Source organism: Centruroides sculpturatus, unplaced genomic scaffold (genome assembly GCF_000671375.1).
Source record: "Centruroides sculpturatus isolate CEXI.00-Female unplaced genomic scaffold, Cexi_2.0 scaffold1319, whole genome shotgun sequence".
Lineage (NCBI taxonomy): Eukaryota > Metazoa > Arthropoda > Arachnida > Scorpiones > Buthidae > Centruroides > Centruroides sculpturatus.
Genome location: NW_019385461.1, coordinates 204,553 through 224,355, shown reverse-complemented (window position 1 = coordinate 224,355; position 19,803 = coordinate 204,553). Strand labels below are relative to the sequence as shown.

General features: G+C 47.4%; 1 protein-coding gene across 1 annotated transcript; it reads left to right on the top strand.

The window, feature by feature from the left end:
• The first annotated feature begins 6,280 nt into the window (after positions 1-6,280).
• Positions 6,281-9,142, top strand: LOC111639227 (transcriptional repressor scratch 1-like). Its single transcript, XM_023385024.1, has 2 exons — positions 6,281-6,808; positions 7,267-9,142. The coding sequence occupies exons 1-2, from the start codon at positions 6,484-6,486 to the stop codon at positions 8,001-8,003; spliced, it is 1,062 nt and encodes a 353-aa protein (XP_023240792.1). The 5' UTR covers positions 6,281-6,483; the 3' UTR covers positions 8,004-9,142.
• The last annotated feature ends 10,661 nt before the right edge of the window (positions 9,143-19,803 follow it).

Here is a 19,803-nt window from a genome sequence, read left to right as displayed (position 1 = left end):
ATAATTTTTAACGATACAATAGTCTTCGTTAGGCTTAACATCGACGAAAATTCAACGCGAAGCGACATGCAACGGAGAAAAATTTCAACACGGGATAAATTAATATATTTTTTCGTACATAATTGGTTATCCGAAAAATAAGTTATCCGAACAACCCCAGTCCCCAATTGATTCGGATAAACGACGCTCTACTGTAGATTCGTGACGGTAATTTAACTTCTTTCGGGGGGGAAATATTTGAATTGAAATGACGTGACTTCCGGTTTCACCGGAAGTTCGTATATAGTAAATTGGGACCTCCTGCCCCCTAATCTTTCCATATCTGGTTTCGGCTTTTATATGTATAACTCCTTCGTCGAGATTAAGGAACGACAGACAAACAACAGTGATAATTTATAGGTCTACAACTTTTTCAAATTGAAGCCCAATTAACGTTATACTACCCGTAAAAAGATCCCGGCCATAATTGAATTCGACTATAATGAAATTATCAGATATATTAAGTAATTCAAGCTTAACGAATGTTTGACAAACAATTAGTAACAAACAGTTCATTAGAAGCTCTTCCTGGTCCAAGCGACTTACGCGCTACGCTTCCTACGAAGCAAAAAATGGTTTCGTCCAATGCCTTGTCCAAGTTTCTACGAAAAGTTAATAAAAAGTTGAAAAAAATCCACATCCACGAGATTAGAAGGCAAAGTTCCTCGACAATTCCACGATAAAATATTCGAGTCAAACACGGTGGTATTCCTAGATCCTTCCTTAGTTACGTTTGATCCTCCGGGGCTTTACCTTTTCCTTAAAAAGCACTAATTTGAAGCACGACATTGTTTACTAAATCGTAAGTAAAATTTTCAACGTCACTCTTTAAACAATCGACTCTAAGATAAGCCACTTTATTCTGCCGTTTTGCTCGATTACGGGGCTATTTATTGGCATTAGGTATTCGGTACAAAAAAGAAAGGCAAAGCGGTGCCGGGATACGAATTGGGTGCAAGTTTCGGAAATATTTAGGGGCCTATAACTTAACTGTCATTTGGTGTTGGAAATGGGATTACGTTACGGCATCGACGACCGTATTTTCTAATTTACGCGAAGTCGGAGTCCGGCCAGATTCGCAACCGGCGCTTTTTCGGGTTTTTTTCCCTTTCTTGCCGACTTTAGTGTAATGCGGACGGGAAATGCCTAGGCGACCAAAATAGCGGCGACAAGCGAAACACCGCAACGTTTCGTTTTCGGGTTTATTACCAAAACGTAGCCTAGCTCGTGCCATTCCGCGCGATAGGAGAACAGGAATATCGGTAGTAAACGGGGAAGAGTCCGGAATGGCCGTGCCGTATTTCGTCGGATTCTTTAAATTCAAAGTAGTCTATAATTGTCTATTTGTTGGGTTGTATTAAAAATCCGCCCCATTGTATTTTTTATAAAGTATAACTCCGTGAGAACGTTTAATTCGATTTATTACACCATTAAATTTAGGTAATTTCGTGGTTATACAATTTAAACGGTAGCTTTACTCGGACGTACAGTACTCGAATATTTTGACGCAATTGTCTTTCCTGGATAATAAATTTCCTAATTGTAAGCAAAAATGGACTCGGGCAAACGGATATTTTGTTTTATTTACACCGATTTGTACTCGATTTAATGCCAAAATATCGCGACCGGTATTCAATTCTGCCCGCAAAGCACTAAAGTTACCGCTAAGACGGGTCGTAGCTCCGTAGTCGGTACACAATTCGACCGACGCTGCAGACTTAATTAAATGGTTTGCCGCTGTGACGTTTTGTTAGACTGAGCCGAAAATAATATTTCCACCCTCGGTTTAACGCTTAGAATTAAGCAAATCTCGTACATTAGTAGATAAATAAATTACAATTAAAATTTGGTGGCGTTTCCCGCAGCACGGCACGAGTCACTGGGACACCTAATTGTCTACTCGCACAAGCAGACACCTAATTGTCTACTCGTATAATAATAATACTGTAATAGTATTTTCTTTTGGTCAAGTATCCGAATATCCCAGACGGACCGTGTTACGAAATCGACATCACACGACATTGGTCCAAACTACCGACCCGTTTACGCCGGACCAGAGCATTCCGCCCGACCCAAAACCCGTTCTCGTCCATCGACTTATAATTCTAATGAATTCATTTCTTCTATAATCGTTTTTCCGTTTGGCAAAAGTCGACGCTACCGCCGTCGGGACACGGTACAATTCTCGGACCATCCCAGAGCGTCTACCGGACCAATTATTAACGAACGCGTAATACGGCGGCCTGGTCGTCTCCTTCCTCCCCCGTTCTACCTTTCCCCGGGGGCGGGGAACAAATCGGCGCTTCCGTCCCGACCCTCCTCCGGGGAAACCGTGGAAAGCCGCGTCCGTTTCTTCTTCCGGTGACGCGCGCGCGAAAAGAGAGAGGAGATTTATCAATTAAAGTAAAAGAAGGGAGTCTTTTTTTACTTTAATCGATGGGGTGCGTAACAAAATTTTTCTTCCGTTTCCGCAGGAAAAGAGCGGGAGGCGAGGGAAGAGGCAGTATCCAGCGGTACGCCGGCGTCCTAACCTTATTTACCAGCGACGGGAGGGGAGAGGGGAGGACGAGGAGGGGAAGGAGGGGACGCGGCCACCCCCGCGGATTAGGTTTACCCACGGCGCGTCTTCCGGCGACGAGTGACGGGAGAGCGTCTCCGGGCTTCGGACCGACTCCGTGTTTTCTTTGGCGTTTTTTGACTGCGGGTTTTTTTTCGGGGGCGTCGAAGGTCGCTCGGTCGATCGATCTTCTCGCTCCGAGAAGAAACTTAAATCGCGCTTTTATCCAGATAAATGGAAGGCGATAAATTTTCCTCTCGTCCCAATTAACCGTCCTCCTCTCCTCCCCCGCCGCCGGACCCGACGCCAGAGTCCGCGGCCCGACCCTTCTTCCTCTCCGGGTCGGCCGGCGGGAGGAGAAGGAAGAGACACCCGTTTCCTCCTTTCGTTTCCGTTTCCGGTCCTTCGGGTGTCCGATTACGGGTCGACGCGCGCCGCCCTGACGAACGAGCGACAGGTGCGGGACGACGCGTCCGGTAGCGACCGCTCCCCGCCCCCGGAGAAGGACCGAGGGGAAAAGACCCCCAGACCCTTTCCGTATTTATTGAACTTCCGTCGGGGCGCGGGCGGTCGACCCCCGGCGTGGGACTCCCTCCAATTCTAGACGGCGTTCGGACGCGAGGGAACGCCGGGAGAAGTGAAAAAGCGTCCGAATCGTTTTCCGCCGGATCATCCGTACCCGTATGGATCGGACGCGGCTTCCTGCGGTTAATCGAACCCGGACCGTCTTTAAGTTAAGAGCGTCGACTTCCCTTCGGAGAGACGCTCGCACCGAGACTAAATAAACAGGCCCGAAGGTTCGGGTTCGTAACCTCGTCAGGAGTTTCCTGCGGAAATCCCGGGTCCGTCGGACGAAGTCCGAAGAGAAGGGGAGGCGCCGACCGCCTGCCCAGACCGGAGCGGAAGCGGCGGAGGGCCGAGTTTAAAGACTAAGGGAAGCGTGGGTAGAGGGGGAAGACGTTCGAGCGCAGAAGAAACGAGAATAGAAAACGCTGGAGAAATGGCACCGGGAAAGAAATTCCCGGAAAGTTTTTCCGGGGCCTTCTTCCCGTCTCCCGGCGTCCTAAAACTCTCCGCCAGTTAAGGGGGGAGTTTCCCGGGAAGAATCGACTGGGTCCACCGGACCGGGCGGCCGGCGACAAATCGGTGTATTTCTTCGTCCGGAGCGTCCGACGGCCATTTCTGAAGTTAGGCGAAAAGTAAATCTCGGAGGAGAACGTCTCCTCCTCTGGGGTGGAAATTTCCGGAGATTTTATTCCGGGGGGCCGACGTCACGATTCTTTCCCCGTTTCATCTGCGGGGAAAAGTAACTCCGGCCTTTATTATAAGTACCGCACTAGGTAGCCCGATAGTTGGATGGACGTTGACGCCCTTACCATTACAAGTTTTAAAAAAACAGTCTAATTCATACAACAAAAATTAACGCCGTAAGTAAAGGAACGAGACCGTACGACCGAGAAAAGAAAGTCTCGTTTGTTTGACAGAAGGTAACCGAACGATCTCTCGTTTATTCGTAGAAGAAAAATCGAAAGTCAAACCGTCCGAAAAAACGGATCCGTAAAAATTACATTTTGTCTCCCGACCGTCGACGGGAATCTCAGAGGAAGGGACAGACACCGCCACGGGCCGCCGGGCGCGAGTAGCGTAAGGTGGATTATAGAAGGATCGAAGGTAGGTAAAGAGTCCGCGGGGATTAGTCCCTCCTCGACGATTTAAATTAATTTGTCCGACTCGACACCGGTGGCAGATTACGTGCCACCCCGGGAGGAAGGTGGATTGAAATTCGTAACCGTCTATTCCGTAGGTTATAATTTATAATCTAGACCTGAGGTGGGCTGTGCGCTTCTTTAGTCGTTTAGCGTCGACGGATAAACATTAATCGTATTCGATGATTTCCGGAAAAGAAGTCGAGCCCTTCCATCGCCATTTTAATACGCCGTTCGGAAACATTCTTCACCCTTCGTCGTCGATTCCCACCCGACGAAAGTTCACCCATCCGGGGCCACTCTCCTCCCACAGCCAGTAACCATTATCTCCTCCGTTACCAAATAATTCCCCCTCCCCACCTCCGAATGCTTAATATATCGGGCCTTAGCCCCAAACTGGTTAACCGTGTTATTCGATTTTCCGTTTCGCCTTCTCGTTCCCCGGAAGCCTTTCTCCACCGCGAAAGAGACATCGTCCTTCTGTAAAAAAAATGTCGCCGTGGGTTTATCCGGGAGGAAACGACCGAAACCGGAGGGATTGCTCCCGGGAGGGAAATCGCCGCGTCGTTTTCGGGTTACTCACTCCCTCCAACTTAGATCGTTCCTCCATCCGTTTGGCACGCGACGCTTCCTCCCGCCTGGCGCCACCTCCCCCTCCTTTTTACCTTCCACGCTCCGTTCCGGGGAATTTCCGCCGGTGGAAAGGTCCCCACCCGACCGAGACACACAGAACGAAAGAGAAACCGACCAACTGGGCGCAGGAGGACAAAAAGAGCGGCCGGGGGGAGCCTTTTCCGAGTGGCCAAAGGCCTCCGGAAAGACCATTGGTATCGGCGGGACCTTTCCGAGTCCGGGAGTGGAACGAAAGACTTCTGGCGTGGGAAGTCGCGTCTTCTCTTCGACCTCCTTCCCGCATCAACGTCTATTTTTAATTCGGAATCGAGAAGAGAAGAAGGGCGGACGGGCCCCCGACCAAAGAGGTCGAAGCGCCCGGGAAGAAAAGAGTCCGGAAGAGATCCGAACCAAAAGAAGGCGCCAATTCCCGCGGGCGACGATGGCAACTGGTAAGAAAGGGAAGAGGCAGAAAGACTCAGCCGGGGGTTAAGAAAGACCGGGGCCCGACGCGGCTCCGTCCGAAGCGTGGGCGGAAGGAATCCGTTTATTCTTCCTTTCGTCTTTCGAATTTGGCCAAAATTTCCGGATTCCGCCCCTCTTCCGGTCCAGATCGTCCCCTTTATCCTCCCCGCCGAGAAAGAGACGAAGACGCGAAGGGAAGAGTTCATCCCCACAATTTGCAAAACGACGGATTTATTCCCGGCGGGGGCCGAGAGAAGTGCGGCTCGTCCCGGGAGAGAGAGGGAAGCGACCCACAGCGGCGACGACCCGGCCACCCGCCGAGACCGCGCGCCTACCCGACGCTTCCGGTCCGGATCCGGTCGTAGTGGCGATTCGGACCCCGAAAAGCGGTGGCCAGATTTCGGGTCCCGCCGTCGTCCGTCTGGACCAAGGAGGGGCCCGTCCGGCCGGGCCCGGGCAGAAGCTTCTGGAGTATCCCGGCAGGCGAAAGGGGATTGTTCCTCCGGGATCAGTCTCTCTTTCTTGAGGAACACTAGAGCGGTTATTCCGGCGTTCCCTACTGCGGAAGGCCCAAGGCCCGTCGATCAGGAACCGACATCGTCCCTCTTTCGTAAAATCTGCGAAAAAGCGTTTAGCAGGATTCCTTCCGGCGGAAGAGGCTTCGGGCTTTCTCTCACACCCTCGACGGCAACTTCTCGTCCCGCCTCCTCTCTTCCGTCGACTTTCTTTTTAACTACCACCGCCCACCACCCGTCAGCGTCTCTTCTGGTGCCCGCTCCCGCGCCTCTTCGGATCCGGATCAAAACCGGCGCGTGCCGCGGGTCGGTTCTGTTTACCGCCCGGCTGCTCGGATTGGAAAAGAAGAGGGAGTAACTGGCCCGCGGCCCCCTCCCCGGGGAAGGGATCGCCGATTCCCGTCGACGGGCCGGAAGGCCCTGAAATCGGTTCAGGACCTTCTTCCGATGTACGAGGGCCCACGGTCGTCGGTTCCGGTTCCGGTGCGTAGACGGGCCGGCCGCGGATCCGACGGACGCGGAGAACGCTGAAGAGAGGAGGGGAGAGAGCGCGAGTGTCTGCGCGCGTGGAGAGGGAAGGTTGCCAAAAATGCGGATCTATTTCGGTCCCGCGTCGGTGGCGAGCCTTCTATTGGTCGAGACGGGATCTGCCGGTGTGCGTAAGTTGGCCGCGGTCCCCCGAAATATTATTCGATCGCCAGCCGCGTCCGGCGAAGTAACGTCGAAGGGACTTCCGCGCCACGACCGTAATTCGACTCCCCGGACCTCGGTATCCCCGATCCCCCGGCGCGCGGTCCCCCGCACACGCGGTGTGGCCGGAGGGACGAGGCGAAGAGCCATGCCCAGAGCCTTCCTCATCACCAATCGGCGCTACGACGCCGACTTCGACTATCGACGTTCGCACGTGCCCACCGGTGAGTACCTTTCTTCTTCCTCTCGAATCCCCAGCGCTCGGCCCATCCGTTCCTCTCTCCTCTCCTTTTCTCGTCCCAGTCCTCTCCGCGGGCCGGCGACGGCGGAGAGAAACTCTACGGTCCCCTCGGTGCAATCCCACGCGTCGAAGCGGGCCTCCTTCTTCGATGGCCGCGACGGAAACGTTGTCGTCGGCGCGTGGCCTGGCCGGGTCCCCTGGCAAAAAACTGCGGGAGTTTTTTGCCTGGAAACGGCACGTGGAGAGAGGGTAATCGGACCCTTTCGGTGACACATTTATCGTCGTCCGGAGAGAAGCGTCTGTCGAGGAGGTCGGGGTCGACCCTCCGGCGTTAATCCCGGCGCGGAGTGGCGTTTCTCGTCTTCCGACGGGGGGAGCACGGCGCGTCTCTTCCCCCGGTGACGTGTGTGGCCCGGTGTGACGTTTCTTTTTTTCTTTCAGAGAACAGCCCCGAGAGAAGCGTCCGGACGGCGGAGGACCCGACGGACGGAGAGGCCAGCGACCCCCGACCGGCCCGACCCGACGGTCCCGGATCCCCGGCCGACACCACCCGCGCCCCTTCGCCGGGGCGCCGCCCGCCCCAGCCGGGGCCTCCCGGGGCCCGGTCGCTGGACTTCCCGCGCCCGGCGGTGGCGCGGGGCCAGGCGGCGGCGCTGCACCGGACGGTGCTAGCGGCGGTGGTGCGGCGGATGGCGTGCGAGGAGCGGGCGGCGCCCCCCCGGGAGGCGCACGCCTGTCCCGAGTGCGGCAAGCGCTACAGCACTTCCAGCAACCTGGCCAGACACAGGCAGACGCACCGCAGCGTGACGGACAAGAAGGCGCGCAAGTGTCCACACTGCGACAAGGTGTACGTCTCGGTGCCGGCCTACAGCATGCATGTCAGGACCCACGGTCGGGGCTGCCAGTGTCCTTACTGCGGAAAGTGCTTCAGTCGACCCTGGCTGCTGCAGGGCCACGTGCGCACCCACACCGGGGAGAAGCCCTTCGGCTGTCCCGTCTGCAACAAGGCCTTCGCCGACAAGAGCAACCTGCGGGCCCACATCCAGACGCATTCCAGCAGCAAGCCCTTCATCTGCCAGAGATGCGGAAAGGCCTTCGCCCTGAAGAGTTACCTCTACAAGCACGAGGAGTCGTCCTGCATGCGCCTGCACCGCCGACAGGCCGACCCGCGCGCCTAGCGGCGCCCGGTCGATTTCCTTTTCGTGGACCACGGAAGCGTCCGTCCCTTGCCGGGTCCGGCGGCGTTCCGAGGGACTTTTTCTCCTCCTCCGAAAATAGGTCCGGGCCCGGCTCTTCCCGGAATCTCTCATCCGCCTCTATTTATAGTCGGCCGCACGGCAGGTCACCGCCGCCCGGCGGCGCGGCACACGTCCGTCCTATTTATTTCGATAACTTATTTACGGCGGGTCCGTCCGACGAGAGAGACCTTCCGCTCCGCGGATTCCCGTAGGGCGGCGGGAAGGGCCCGGCACTTTATTTTTGTAAGCGTCTTCCGCCCGACGTATTTTTTTGTACTTTTTTATAACGAAGGACTCAGCGCGTCCAATTGTATTTCTTGTGTTTTTGTATTAATAAACCGAGTTTTGTACTTAATCCGTCTCCGTCTGCAAAGGAAAGACTTGGGCGGAACGTCCGTCCGTCGTCTGGGCTTTAAATAGAGAGATGCCCGAAATAAACGCGGGTCGACGAATCCTTCCCGGGGGAGGCCGAACCACCCGAACGAGAGGAGCGTCTCCCGGCCCGCTCCTCTCCTTCGGTTCGGCACGCGCCCGAGAAATACAACTCCGCCGGATGCGAGCAGCTATATTTATCCGGGACGGGCGCGTGGCCGAATCTTCCCCCCGCGGACGGGAAAGTGGCGGGCGGTGGGAGGCAGCGAGTGGCGACGTTCCCTCCTGGACCGCTTCCAGAGCTATAAAAATGCGACAGGTGTCGCCCCCTTCCGCTTTCCGTCGGGAGGAAGGTTTGCCCACTTTCTAATTCGGTCGGCGCCGGGAGAAGGTCGCGACCGACTTTTCTCTCGGGTGTCGGACTTTTCTCCGACTCCTTTCTTCCCTCCCGTTTGTCCGCATCCGCCGGCGGAGAGACGATGGCCAGACGACAACGCTTTTCTATTCCGGGAAAGAAGTCGCCCGCGGATGGACTTTAGAACGTAAATAGCGGAAAGGAAAGAACGCAGAAGAAGAAGGCGAGAGACGGGTGATTTCCGGAGGAGACGATGCGGCTGACGTCTTTCCGTCGTTTACCGGAAGAGTTCGGCACGAAACAGAGGAAACGATGCCAGACCGCGGGTTTCTTTCCGAGGGAATCCCAAAGGGTAACACTCTCCGGCATATTCCGTGTAAGCGGCTGAAAAAGGCGTAAACCGTCGTCTTCCTACCGCCGTATCCGGTGCGCGCGTACAGGGAGAGTTGGTTGTCCCAGCGGACGGCAGAAATATCCCCGGAGGATGTTCTCCGACGTCCTCCTTCCCTGGGCCAGTTCGGATCCCCGTAAACCGCGAGCGAGATGACGATCCCTTTAGCTCCGAGAAGCACCGACGATTTACACGGAAGGAGGAGGGTCGACGGGGTTTTGCCAGAAGAGAACGCCACCACCGGGTCTGACAAAGAAAAGTAAAAATAGAAAGACGCTCGGCGTTTCTCGCGCCCGACGGCCGTTTCCCTTCCGCTCCGACCACCGGGCGGCCGTTTTTTCGACGCGGGCAAACTTTCCCGGTCCTCCGCTTTTGGCCCTCTCCCCGTCTCGTGCTTTCGGGAGGTCGAGGGGAGGGAGAGGCCGGCGGATTATCCTTTCGCGGCTATTCCTCCGTGCAGAATACTTCGGGAAAGCCAAATCTCGTTCTCCTATACATCCCCCGCTGCCCGGGGAGAAGGGTAAAAAATGGAATTTTTACGGCCGCCGGATCCTGGTTCACCCGCGGGTAGAAAGCGTTATTCGATGCGTGACTACGCATGCGTTTTACTGTGCGTCCCGCGTCGACTCCAGGAAGGAAAAGAGTTTTATATGAAAATTTGGAATGGTAAGGGTGAAAAGCAAGGCAAAGAGGAGGCAGAGAGGGAGCTTACGATTATTGCTGGAGAAAATGGCTAAATTATTTGGAAGGCAGGGAATTCGAAATGCGCGTACGGTCCCTTCCAATTTATTAAATACGATATTCCTTTTTCTTTGTCCGGTGGCGTAAACGAACTTAAGGTTAAAGTACGTCGGACTCGGGTTTTTGTGAATTTATTTATTTAATCGTAAGAGAAACTTCTGGCTACGCCCACCCGTAAGATCTTTTCCGGTCGGTTCTCTCCCCTCCAGAGGTGCGTGTGATCGGCCAAAGCCCATTCATTTTTTTCGGTTGCCAGATGATTCTAAGTGGGCGACCGAAGTTAGACGAAATTTTCTCCTGTTGTTGAGTTAAGCCCGTGTTTCGCCTATCCCGCGAGCGCTGCATCGTCTGGATCTAAAGCTTCGATCATATCCTTAATCTTCTCCCAGTCTCCCCGTCTTCTTAACATTGGCCGGGGTTAACGGCTTGGCCTGGCATTTGCCTAAAAATGTCAACCATTATCTTCGAGAATACTTTCTTGCGTTTGTCGTAAAAAATTCTACTTTCTCGCCACCCCACCGCAATTCCTCTTCCACTGTGCCCAGCGCGAGGGAAAGGCAAGTAGCGCAACATTTTAGGATAGAGAACTTGCCGCTCTAGGCCCGCTTTTACCGCGTGGGGGGCTGCGTGGGTGGCAGCCGGGAGGACGTTTTCGTACGTTATTTGGTCCGGCGGAGAATTTTCGTGGCCCAATCGAAGTCTCGATACCGTCGAATGGTTTGTAGGCTGCGCATTTCGGCCTGCAATGAATGATTCCTTGCATCCCCTGTTTCCTTTATGAACGCCCGGATTATCTCTTTGTTCCCATTACCTTCCTAATACTGTACGCGACGTGGTCTAAGGCAGTGTAATTTTTTCCGGGCGTGGATTGTCCAGACACGGACACCTTTCGATAATTTTCTACAAATTTTCGGAATTCTCCAGTTTATAGAAAGAGATATCGGGCGCTGCCAAAGCCGATATCGGGTTATTCCAAAACCCACACCGCTGGCTTTCGGTTTGTTTGAAAATTTTCCTTTCGATACAAGACAGTATTTCAATTTGCCGAGTCGATCTGCGTCTTCCACCGGGATGCTTCTTCCTGCCTGTTTTTACGGTGTGGGTAGGTGCCGATCCGTTGTTACCGCTACATTGCAAATACCACACGAAAGAACTTCTGCCCGGGTGCCAAAGATGATTCCACCCAACTCCTTAACCCCGGCAGTTGGCAATTTCCAACTCGCTACTTTATTGCCGTCTTCTCCCTTCACTTTTCATTAGTTAACAATTAACTTGGCCGTGCTGGTTATTGCACTAAGGGGAGGAAAATTATTTTTGTAAATATTAAGGGCGCTTTTTACGTTTCGGAAGAACCCGTTTTCAGACATTTAAAAACGATAGTAATCATTTCAAGTTGCAAAAATAAAGGAATACGTAAATATTGAAAAAAAAAAGACTAATTTATGTAGAAAACGCGCCGTATGTTTCTACTTAATTACATAAACATCCTAGCTTTATTTATTAATTTAAATTAAAAGATTTTATTTTATGTTAGTAAAAGTAAGGTTAATTTTATAGGGGTAGCAACCGCCACGGTCCCCTAAGTTTTCTCGGGACACGAAAAAAATCCCCCCCCGTCTCCGCCACCCCGCTTGGACGGACGAAACTTGTCCGTCGGAAAGTGACCGCCGAAACTCGCCAGCCTGTGCGCATTTGAGGAAGTCGAACACAGCAGACATCCGGCGAGAAGTGTGGTAGAAATAAACAAATTCCCGAAGAAATAAATTTTTACTTGCCGAAACTTTTTCACATCAGAAATTTGTTTGGATTCTTAATTTCGTTAATAATAAAGTTTTATTTTTATAAATGTTTCGTCGCGTCTACCAATTTTATGTTCAAGAGTTTATTTATTACAATATAAAATATATGTACTGTACAGTACAATTAAGTTACACGTACTCTACCTGAGCGGTATCGTAGCGCGTGCTTTATTCAATTTACTCTGTGGAAAAAGTCTAGCAACGATCTGCCTAACTTTCCCGGCTGTTGTGAAATTTTATTTAAAAAAATAACTTTTTTATTAAGAGTAAGTAAAATTACTTGTGGCGCCATCTGTTACGAGATTTTGTTATAAAAGATTTTTATATTTTTAATTGCTATAAAATGGCAAAAAGTTTATTTTTAAGGATAGTGATCGATTTTATAAAAAAACGTAAATTCGATACCCGCGTAATAATAATGTTATGATAATTGTCGGATAATGTTTAATAATGTCTATCGTCTTCATAATCGGATTTTTCGGCCTGGTCAAATCGGATAAACGCACTATAAGACACCGTGGGATGTCAGAAACGAATTAGTGCATTACGAACAGAATAAAATGAATTGGAAATCAGAAAACGTCTTTCGTACCGAACCTTCATCGTGTATGCAAAGGCTATTCGATTCTATAAAGGAACAACGAGACGATGAAGAATTACAACTGCCGAAAATTCGCAAGAAGGGCGAAGGTAAGTCAGTAAGCAAGATATAAGTATTAGTAAACAAAACGCTGATTTTCAAACCAGTATCTGTGAAGATTCTAATTAATATTAAAGTGAGACACGTTTAAGTGTTTTCGAAGAACCTGCTGACGAATTTATTGACAAATATAATATCTTAGACTTTTTAAAATGTCATATTTTTGTCCTAATGTTAACGCTAAGAAACTACCATTACAGACGAATATCAAACGATAATTTGCCAACCAATCCAATTTCGAGAAAATCGGACCAAATATTTAAACTCGATATTCTTGTAAACAGCTTAAATCACATTTTGTCCTCACTGGTAACCTCGTATTACGTAATTTCTCTATTCGAATGCCACCATAACGCTGGTCCGATAGAAAAAAGGAAAGAAGTTGAAGTAATTCCATCAAAAGTAATGGATGACCTCGAAGAGAGAATGGTCAATGACTACTAATTAATACTGGTCTAGTGTTAATACTTGAAAAGTGATCCTTGTAGACACGTTGTGATGGTCCTGTTTCTGATCGAAGTTGTTGATCTTAACGTCCGAAAGACTTGATATAAGACTTGTTTAAATAAAAAATAAAAATATCTTGTAAAAATGCTAGAACAATTGCTTTTATGTAGTAATAAACTGCAAAGTGTAGTGATATTTTTGCAACAGATTCTGTAAACTAAGTAGGAAATATCTTGTAAATATTGCGTTTATAGAAAAATTATTGGAATGCAATTTTTAAAAATTGTAGACATATAAACTCCCACTGCTGTCCGTCTGTCTGCCCTTCCTTAATCTCGAGAAAAGAGTTAGATTCGAGATCAAATATGGAAAGAATAGGGGGAAAAGGCCCTATTAACTATATACGAACTTCCGGTTTAAACGGGAAGTTACGCTACTTCGATTCAAAATTTCCCCCCGAACGAAGTTAGATAGATAACTGGCGCGACTGTATTGCTAACAGGAAAAATATGCCATACAGGGCCACGACATCATTAAAAGAATTAAGAATATTGTAACGAAAACTTGCAGTCCGGTATTAGGTTAGAATTAGTTTGGTTTATTTGGTTACGATAACGTCACACGCGAGCGAGCTGCCTCCCTGGAAGACTTTTATGGGAAGCTGAACCTTATTTAGGTGAAGAAAACCCGGAAAACTCCACGTGGTCAGCCACGAAACCACGACTACCAGAGTTCGGTGGTTTTATTCACTGGAAAGAGTTTATTAGAATTAAGAAAGTACCGTTCAGAAATGAAAAATTCCGAGTCGTTAGATGTGGAAAATTAAATACTTAGACTTTTCACAGGGTAACGCTTTCCATTGCACTCAAGAAAGTGCTATATGCAACCTGTCGCAGTAATTATATAGCGCGTCTATTTCGCTCTATATCATTGTTGCAGTAATTGCGAATATAATATTTACATTTTTAAAATTTATGTCCTTTTTGTAAGAATTATATTTAGTTTATTATTTTCTTAATTTCTTACCACTAGAACGTTCTGGCGCTACGTGTAAAGGCAGCAAATCTAATGTAGCTAGAAATTTATTTATTGATTTATTATAAATTGATTTATTGAAATCGATTCGATAGTTTTGGGTGGGACGTACGACTTTATCTAAGTCAGAAGAATTTGAATATAACTGCGGAGTTTCGGGGCAATTGATCAAACGGCCTAGGAGTATATAGCGAACAAATAACCATCCCCATTTATATATATAGATTTATCCAAACAAAAACATCTGAGATGTAAAATACTTCGCCAAGTAAAAATGACGACAATTTAGTTGACCGTCAATTGGAAGCGAAATATAAAGTAAATACAGGTAAAATTCTTGTGGATATTGCTTCCCAGCGCCAAGCTTGTCTTTACCAAAGGAAAACTGCTAAGAAAAATTTTGACGGTCGACTAAATTGTCGTCATTTTTACTTGGCGAAGTTTTTTACATCTCAGATGTTTTTGTTTGGATATCAACTGTTTTCGTTTAAGAATTGTATTATTACGTCAAGACGTAAGACGATGACGTAGAATTCGGTGGGCGTAAACCTGATAGCGTTATCCCTTATCCAAATTTCCCAAATCCAGTTAAAAGTTATCGTAATCTCTAAATTACTTAGTAGCATGATTTAGATGTTTAGATGTAAATAACATTAACTGAACACGATAAAATTCTATTACACGTAAATTTCACATATATTGAACTCTCAGTAAGATTTATTGCTCGAGTTTCTTCGAAATTCTTCTACTTTAACATTTACTTTTATAACAAGATCGATTCAAATGACAAGATTGATTTTAAGCCGAAATTAATAGGAAAATAACGTTAATTGCATCCGAGACCAAAATTATTACAAATGCTTTTCCGAAATTTCAATTTCTGCTAGTCTGGCGGAAAAAGAAAGAAAACAAATGACCTTCTATTGACTAAAAACTTCAACAGATGGCGCGAGAGTAAGATGTAACGTAAGAAGCCGTCTGGTTTACTTTTCTCTTCGCTAGATGGCGGGAGATACGAAGAGCTGCGCCAAAGATTAGCCGGCGGATTAAGATTTTTCCATAAATTTCTGCCCGTTCGCCGAAGTTTATAATATATTTGTCGGGTTTCCAAGGAGAAGGCCGGACCGAAACGGAAAAAATTCGTTCCCGTAGTTTCTTTTCCGACCGCGGGAGGGCGTTAGAGTTTCCTCGCATTTATAAGGAGGGTGTAAAATAAGGAAAAACGAAATACGACGTGGTTCCGAAGGAAGATCTAAAGGTAGGCACGCGCTTCTTAATAAAATCATTCTATAAGGAAGTGGCGGTGACGCCCTCTCTCGTTAAACTCGGCGCTAGTTTTTACAATTGTCGGCGTGACGTCATCCGGAAGCGGAAATTTCAATTTTACGTTTGTATCTATAAGAAGTGATAGCCAGATGCGTCATTAGGCTTATTTCTGTTTTCGAGTGTCCGGAAACGGCAGACCGGGGAAAGACGGAGGGAAGAAAGGAAAACGTCGTTTTACTCCATTAAACGTGGAAAACAATAATCGGAAAGAAAAACACATTTATCGGAAAACTCGCATTTATTCGTTTATTTTCGTGGCCAAACCGAAATAAAATTAAAATCGTCAAAACGAAAATAGCTCGAACGCCTGCGTGTTTGCTCGGTCTTCGTCTTTTTTTTTTTGCAATTTTTCCGTGTCAAACACGGAAAAACCAAGTTTCGTTTATTTATTCGTTTTTGTTTACGATCGGTCGATCTATTCTTTTCCGATTCTTTGTATTTTTCTGTTACAAGTACGAATATTTAATATTATTTTAATCTGCACTAATAGGACCCCAGCTGTTTGCCCAGCGCGTACGCGTTGCCTAAAGCTGGATCGTGTGAAAAGGTGAACGGTGGTCGACGTTAAATGCCATAATTAAGGTTAATTGCTACGCGTAAACGCAGGTACAGTACTTAAGAACGGACGGATTAAATTGTATATTTTTTGCACACGCTTTGTTCTACGTTAGACACGTTTCGCCTGGTTTCGGAAGGAGCGGTCGCTACGCTCCCTTCTTTATAAATAAAAATAAATTTACGGTGTTTAGTCTACAATATAACTGGCCGGGTTAATATAAAAGGGTTAATCGGCCAAGGTTAATTGTTTTACGAAAGGGAAACTCCAACGAGAATACGGGAAAGAAAGAATTAAGGTTTGAGGGAATTTAAATATCCAATAAATAAAACGCCATCTTAAAAAAACGATTTTGTTTCTTGGACCCTGCCGGGACGGGGTCGAAAGCCTAAGAAACACTTTTCCGGGTCCGAGGGAAACAAATTGGGTCGTAAGGCGTGTTAACTTACATCGACGGACGGAAGGAAAACGTGGAAAGACGTCGATGAGAAACAAACGGAAGGATGACCGAGTCGTTTATTCTGGATCGGATGGCGTTTCTCCACTTTAAATTGCGTGGACCAGACGAAAGTACATATTTTGTTTGGCTTTTGACAAAAAACCAGCGGCGACGATACCAGAAGGTTAATAAACGCGTGGGGGCCGGGACTTTTTTCGCCCGGTCTGGCAGATATCGTCTTACGTCTCGGCCTCGGGCCTCCCCCAACGTCTTTTATGCCACCGGTCGCAGGGGAGAGAGCCTATCGAGTTACTCGACCACCGCCGAGAACTATTAAACTGCGCTATTCGATTAGTAAACGGGAATCTTCCACGTCCCGTTTATAAAAATTAGGGATTTACTAAAAATTTTCCGTTAGAATCGTTCCGTTTCGGTCGACGGAACGGCGTAGCTATTTTGAAGGCGCGTCGGGCCACCCCCGAAATTTGGATCCGGAAGTCGGCCACGAATTTACGGAAAGAGGCTGCGGATGGGAGAAACGAGTTCTTTAATGACCGGTAATCGCTCTTCGTTACGTCAGCAGAGGGTTCACGGTTTTAATGTCTTAGTTTAGAAGAACGAAGGCGCGCGAGTTACAGCTACGTTTTCATTTGTAAAAAACTTCTTTACGGAACGCCACGTCTGGGTGGAAATTTAAAACCGTACTCACTGCGATCAGTAAAACCACGCAATACTTCGGTGTCAGAAAATTATATTTCGTACCTTAATCTAGATGTTTCTACAAGCGAACGTATAATATTAATTAACGCCGGAATCCGTTCTTTGTATTCTTTCGGATCTTTACGGTTTAGTCCGCTGTTTTTCACCAGATTCTCAATTAATTAAACTGTAAATCGAGAAGAATTTCGATAATTCGGTGTTCCGGATATTTCGAAGGCCACCGTTGGCCTTTAGAAACATTCTCGCTTACACTTACCGTCGGTATTTACGGGCTGGTCACCGGCGCCCCCACACTTTTTAGTCACGCGATAAGGGTAGAAGAAAATTGATTTTTACTTTTTACATCGTTCGTGCGAATAAAAAGCGTTCTTTAAAATTCTTTTATTCTCTTTTTCATTTAATTACTGGAACATTCCTGGTCGTATAAAGAGAAAACGGAAAACGAAATTAAGACGGTCATGGTATTATTTGAACCTACGTCACGGCCACGGCGCGCGTAACGAAAATCAAAACAGGCCGCCACCAAAGTGGCCAATTCTACTTTATTCCAAAGGATAAATACGCTTACGTAACGGGTAAAACGTTCGCGTGCTGCGGAGTAATACGAGATTTTTACTAATTCTTTCCGACGTTTCCGCCGCTTCTCGATTTAAATTAGGATTTGTTACGTAACTTTCTGTTTTTTTTTTTCGTTCGTTTTCCCAACGCCTGTCCGGTTACGCAAATTATTGCCGAGGAAACTTTTATAATTAACGAGAAAGGGGAAAGAAGTAAGAAACGACAATAGAGAAAGATAACGTAATTAAATAAGAAAAGACGATTAACGAAACGGAACTAAGTATTTTATCCACGCAATTCAAAGTTACGGCAGAAAACAATACTATAACGATTATATACCGTGTATAAACGTAACCGGAAATGCCCAATTGGGAAAGGCCACGCGTCCACCGGTGGCCGAGGGGATAAAACCACGAACACCTATAGCGAGTGGCGGGAAAACTGCACGTGATCCGGCCCGCGGGCCGGATCACGTGCAGTTTTCAGAGAGTTGCTTTTTTTTGGCTGGCGTAACATCCATTTCGAGTCAGTTTCCCTCAGAAGATCCTCTACGGAAGGATCGATAAGGCAACGTAGGCCCGTTGCCTTATCCCACCAGTCAAATCCCTATCCGGCTTTTTTTCCAGGAGAAAATCTCGACTAAGTAAAACCCGGATACGGCCGAAAAATATTCAGACCTGCGACCGTCATTTTACGGAATAATAATCCGTTTTACAGATGATTAAAGGCGAGGCCATAAGCGTTTCCTCCCCAACGACCGAAAGCGGCTTTCCGCTTGGTCGAACCCGCATGGTTAATCGAATTATTATTAAATGCTTCATGTATTAATAGATTTTGCGTATTGCGATAAGTATAACAAGAACGTTATTCTACACTGTTAATTAATATAAAATTTATATTAAGTATCGATGCGGGCATTGCCAGAAAGCAAATACGATTCGAATTGCTGTACCGAAATTACCAAGACGGAGAAATCCTCTGGTAAAATGTCGCTTACTATTATTATTACTTATTTTAATACTTATAACTTTATATATACAGGTATGTCTCCCGGTTTTCCGGACTTCGGCCTTAGTTCGAAAACGCTTATTTTATATTTATATATCGACGTTAAGTACAGTACTTACGCAAATGAGAAAAGTCGTCGGGTAAAATGCGAAATTTCGGCCGAGGAGAAGGCTCCTTAACCGAAAAAGCCGCGGAACACGTAACCTTCCGGCCAATATTCTTTCCGCCGCCGGTCGGTCGATGTTGGCAGCCATGCGCTATCGCACGGAAAAAAGGGCCATGGCCCGGGACCGAAAACTCTTTTATAAACTCCTTACTGTACTAACGATATTTAAATTTCTATTCGGAGGCCCTAAATTGACGGCGGGGCGAACTGGGACGGCGCGGAGGTGGCGTTAAAGAACCAACGAAGATAACGGGGAATTTCCCAAATCTCCCTAAACAAACTATTTGAAGTCCAGACCGTACGCGGGGCCCTCCAAATTTGCCCGGGACCCCACCAATCTATAAGGCGCCACCGAACATTGGGGGAGTTAAGAAGAAAGAGAAAAAAAAAAACTACGAGAAAACCCGACCGTTTATTTTAATTCCTATTCCATTGATAAAATATACATTAGTTATTTTAGGAGAAACGTTCCTTTAATAGAAGCGATATTTTTACAATAATAATAATAAATTCCTCCAAGGCTAAATTTACATTATTCGACGTATTTAGAAGATTCTAAATTAACCTTTCCCGGAACTCGTTTTCCGGGAATTTTATCGACGCGGCCGCCCCGATTCCTTAGAAATGTTTGTTTAGTCACGACAGAAATTTCCTATTATTCCGACGTTCCCGTTTTACCTCGCATCGATCGGATTCAATTAGAATGATATTTTGACTCGGTCCAGTTCTTTCCTCCGCTGCAAAATCTAATTCGCTCGATCCCCCGCTTACCGCCTTTCTTTTTATCCGAAAATATAAATATAAATTAGAATTTTTTTTATCTTCGTGATAGAAAGATAAAAACTGATTTAAAAAGTTAAAATCCACTTTTAAAAATAAACAAAAAAAGGTTTCCGTTAAGTCCATTTGCACGACGAATTTCCTACGGTTTTCTTCGATTGTTTGCTTTTTCCCCACTCTCGATAACGCGGCCTTTGGCATTTCCAAATCTCTTCTCATTTAACGGAAGAGAAAAGTGTATTTTTGCCCGAATAGGAACATTCCTGCCAATACACGCGGTCAGTGTTTTCCGAGAAATACGAATTTCCAAAACAATTTCCCCATATTCTCCATCCTTTCTTTTCTTC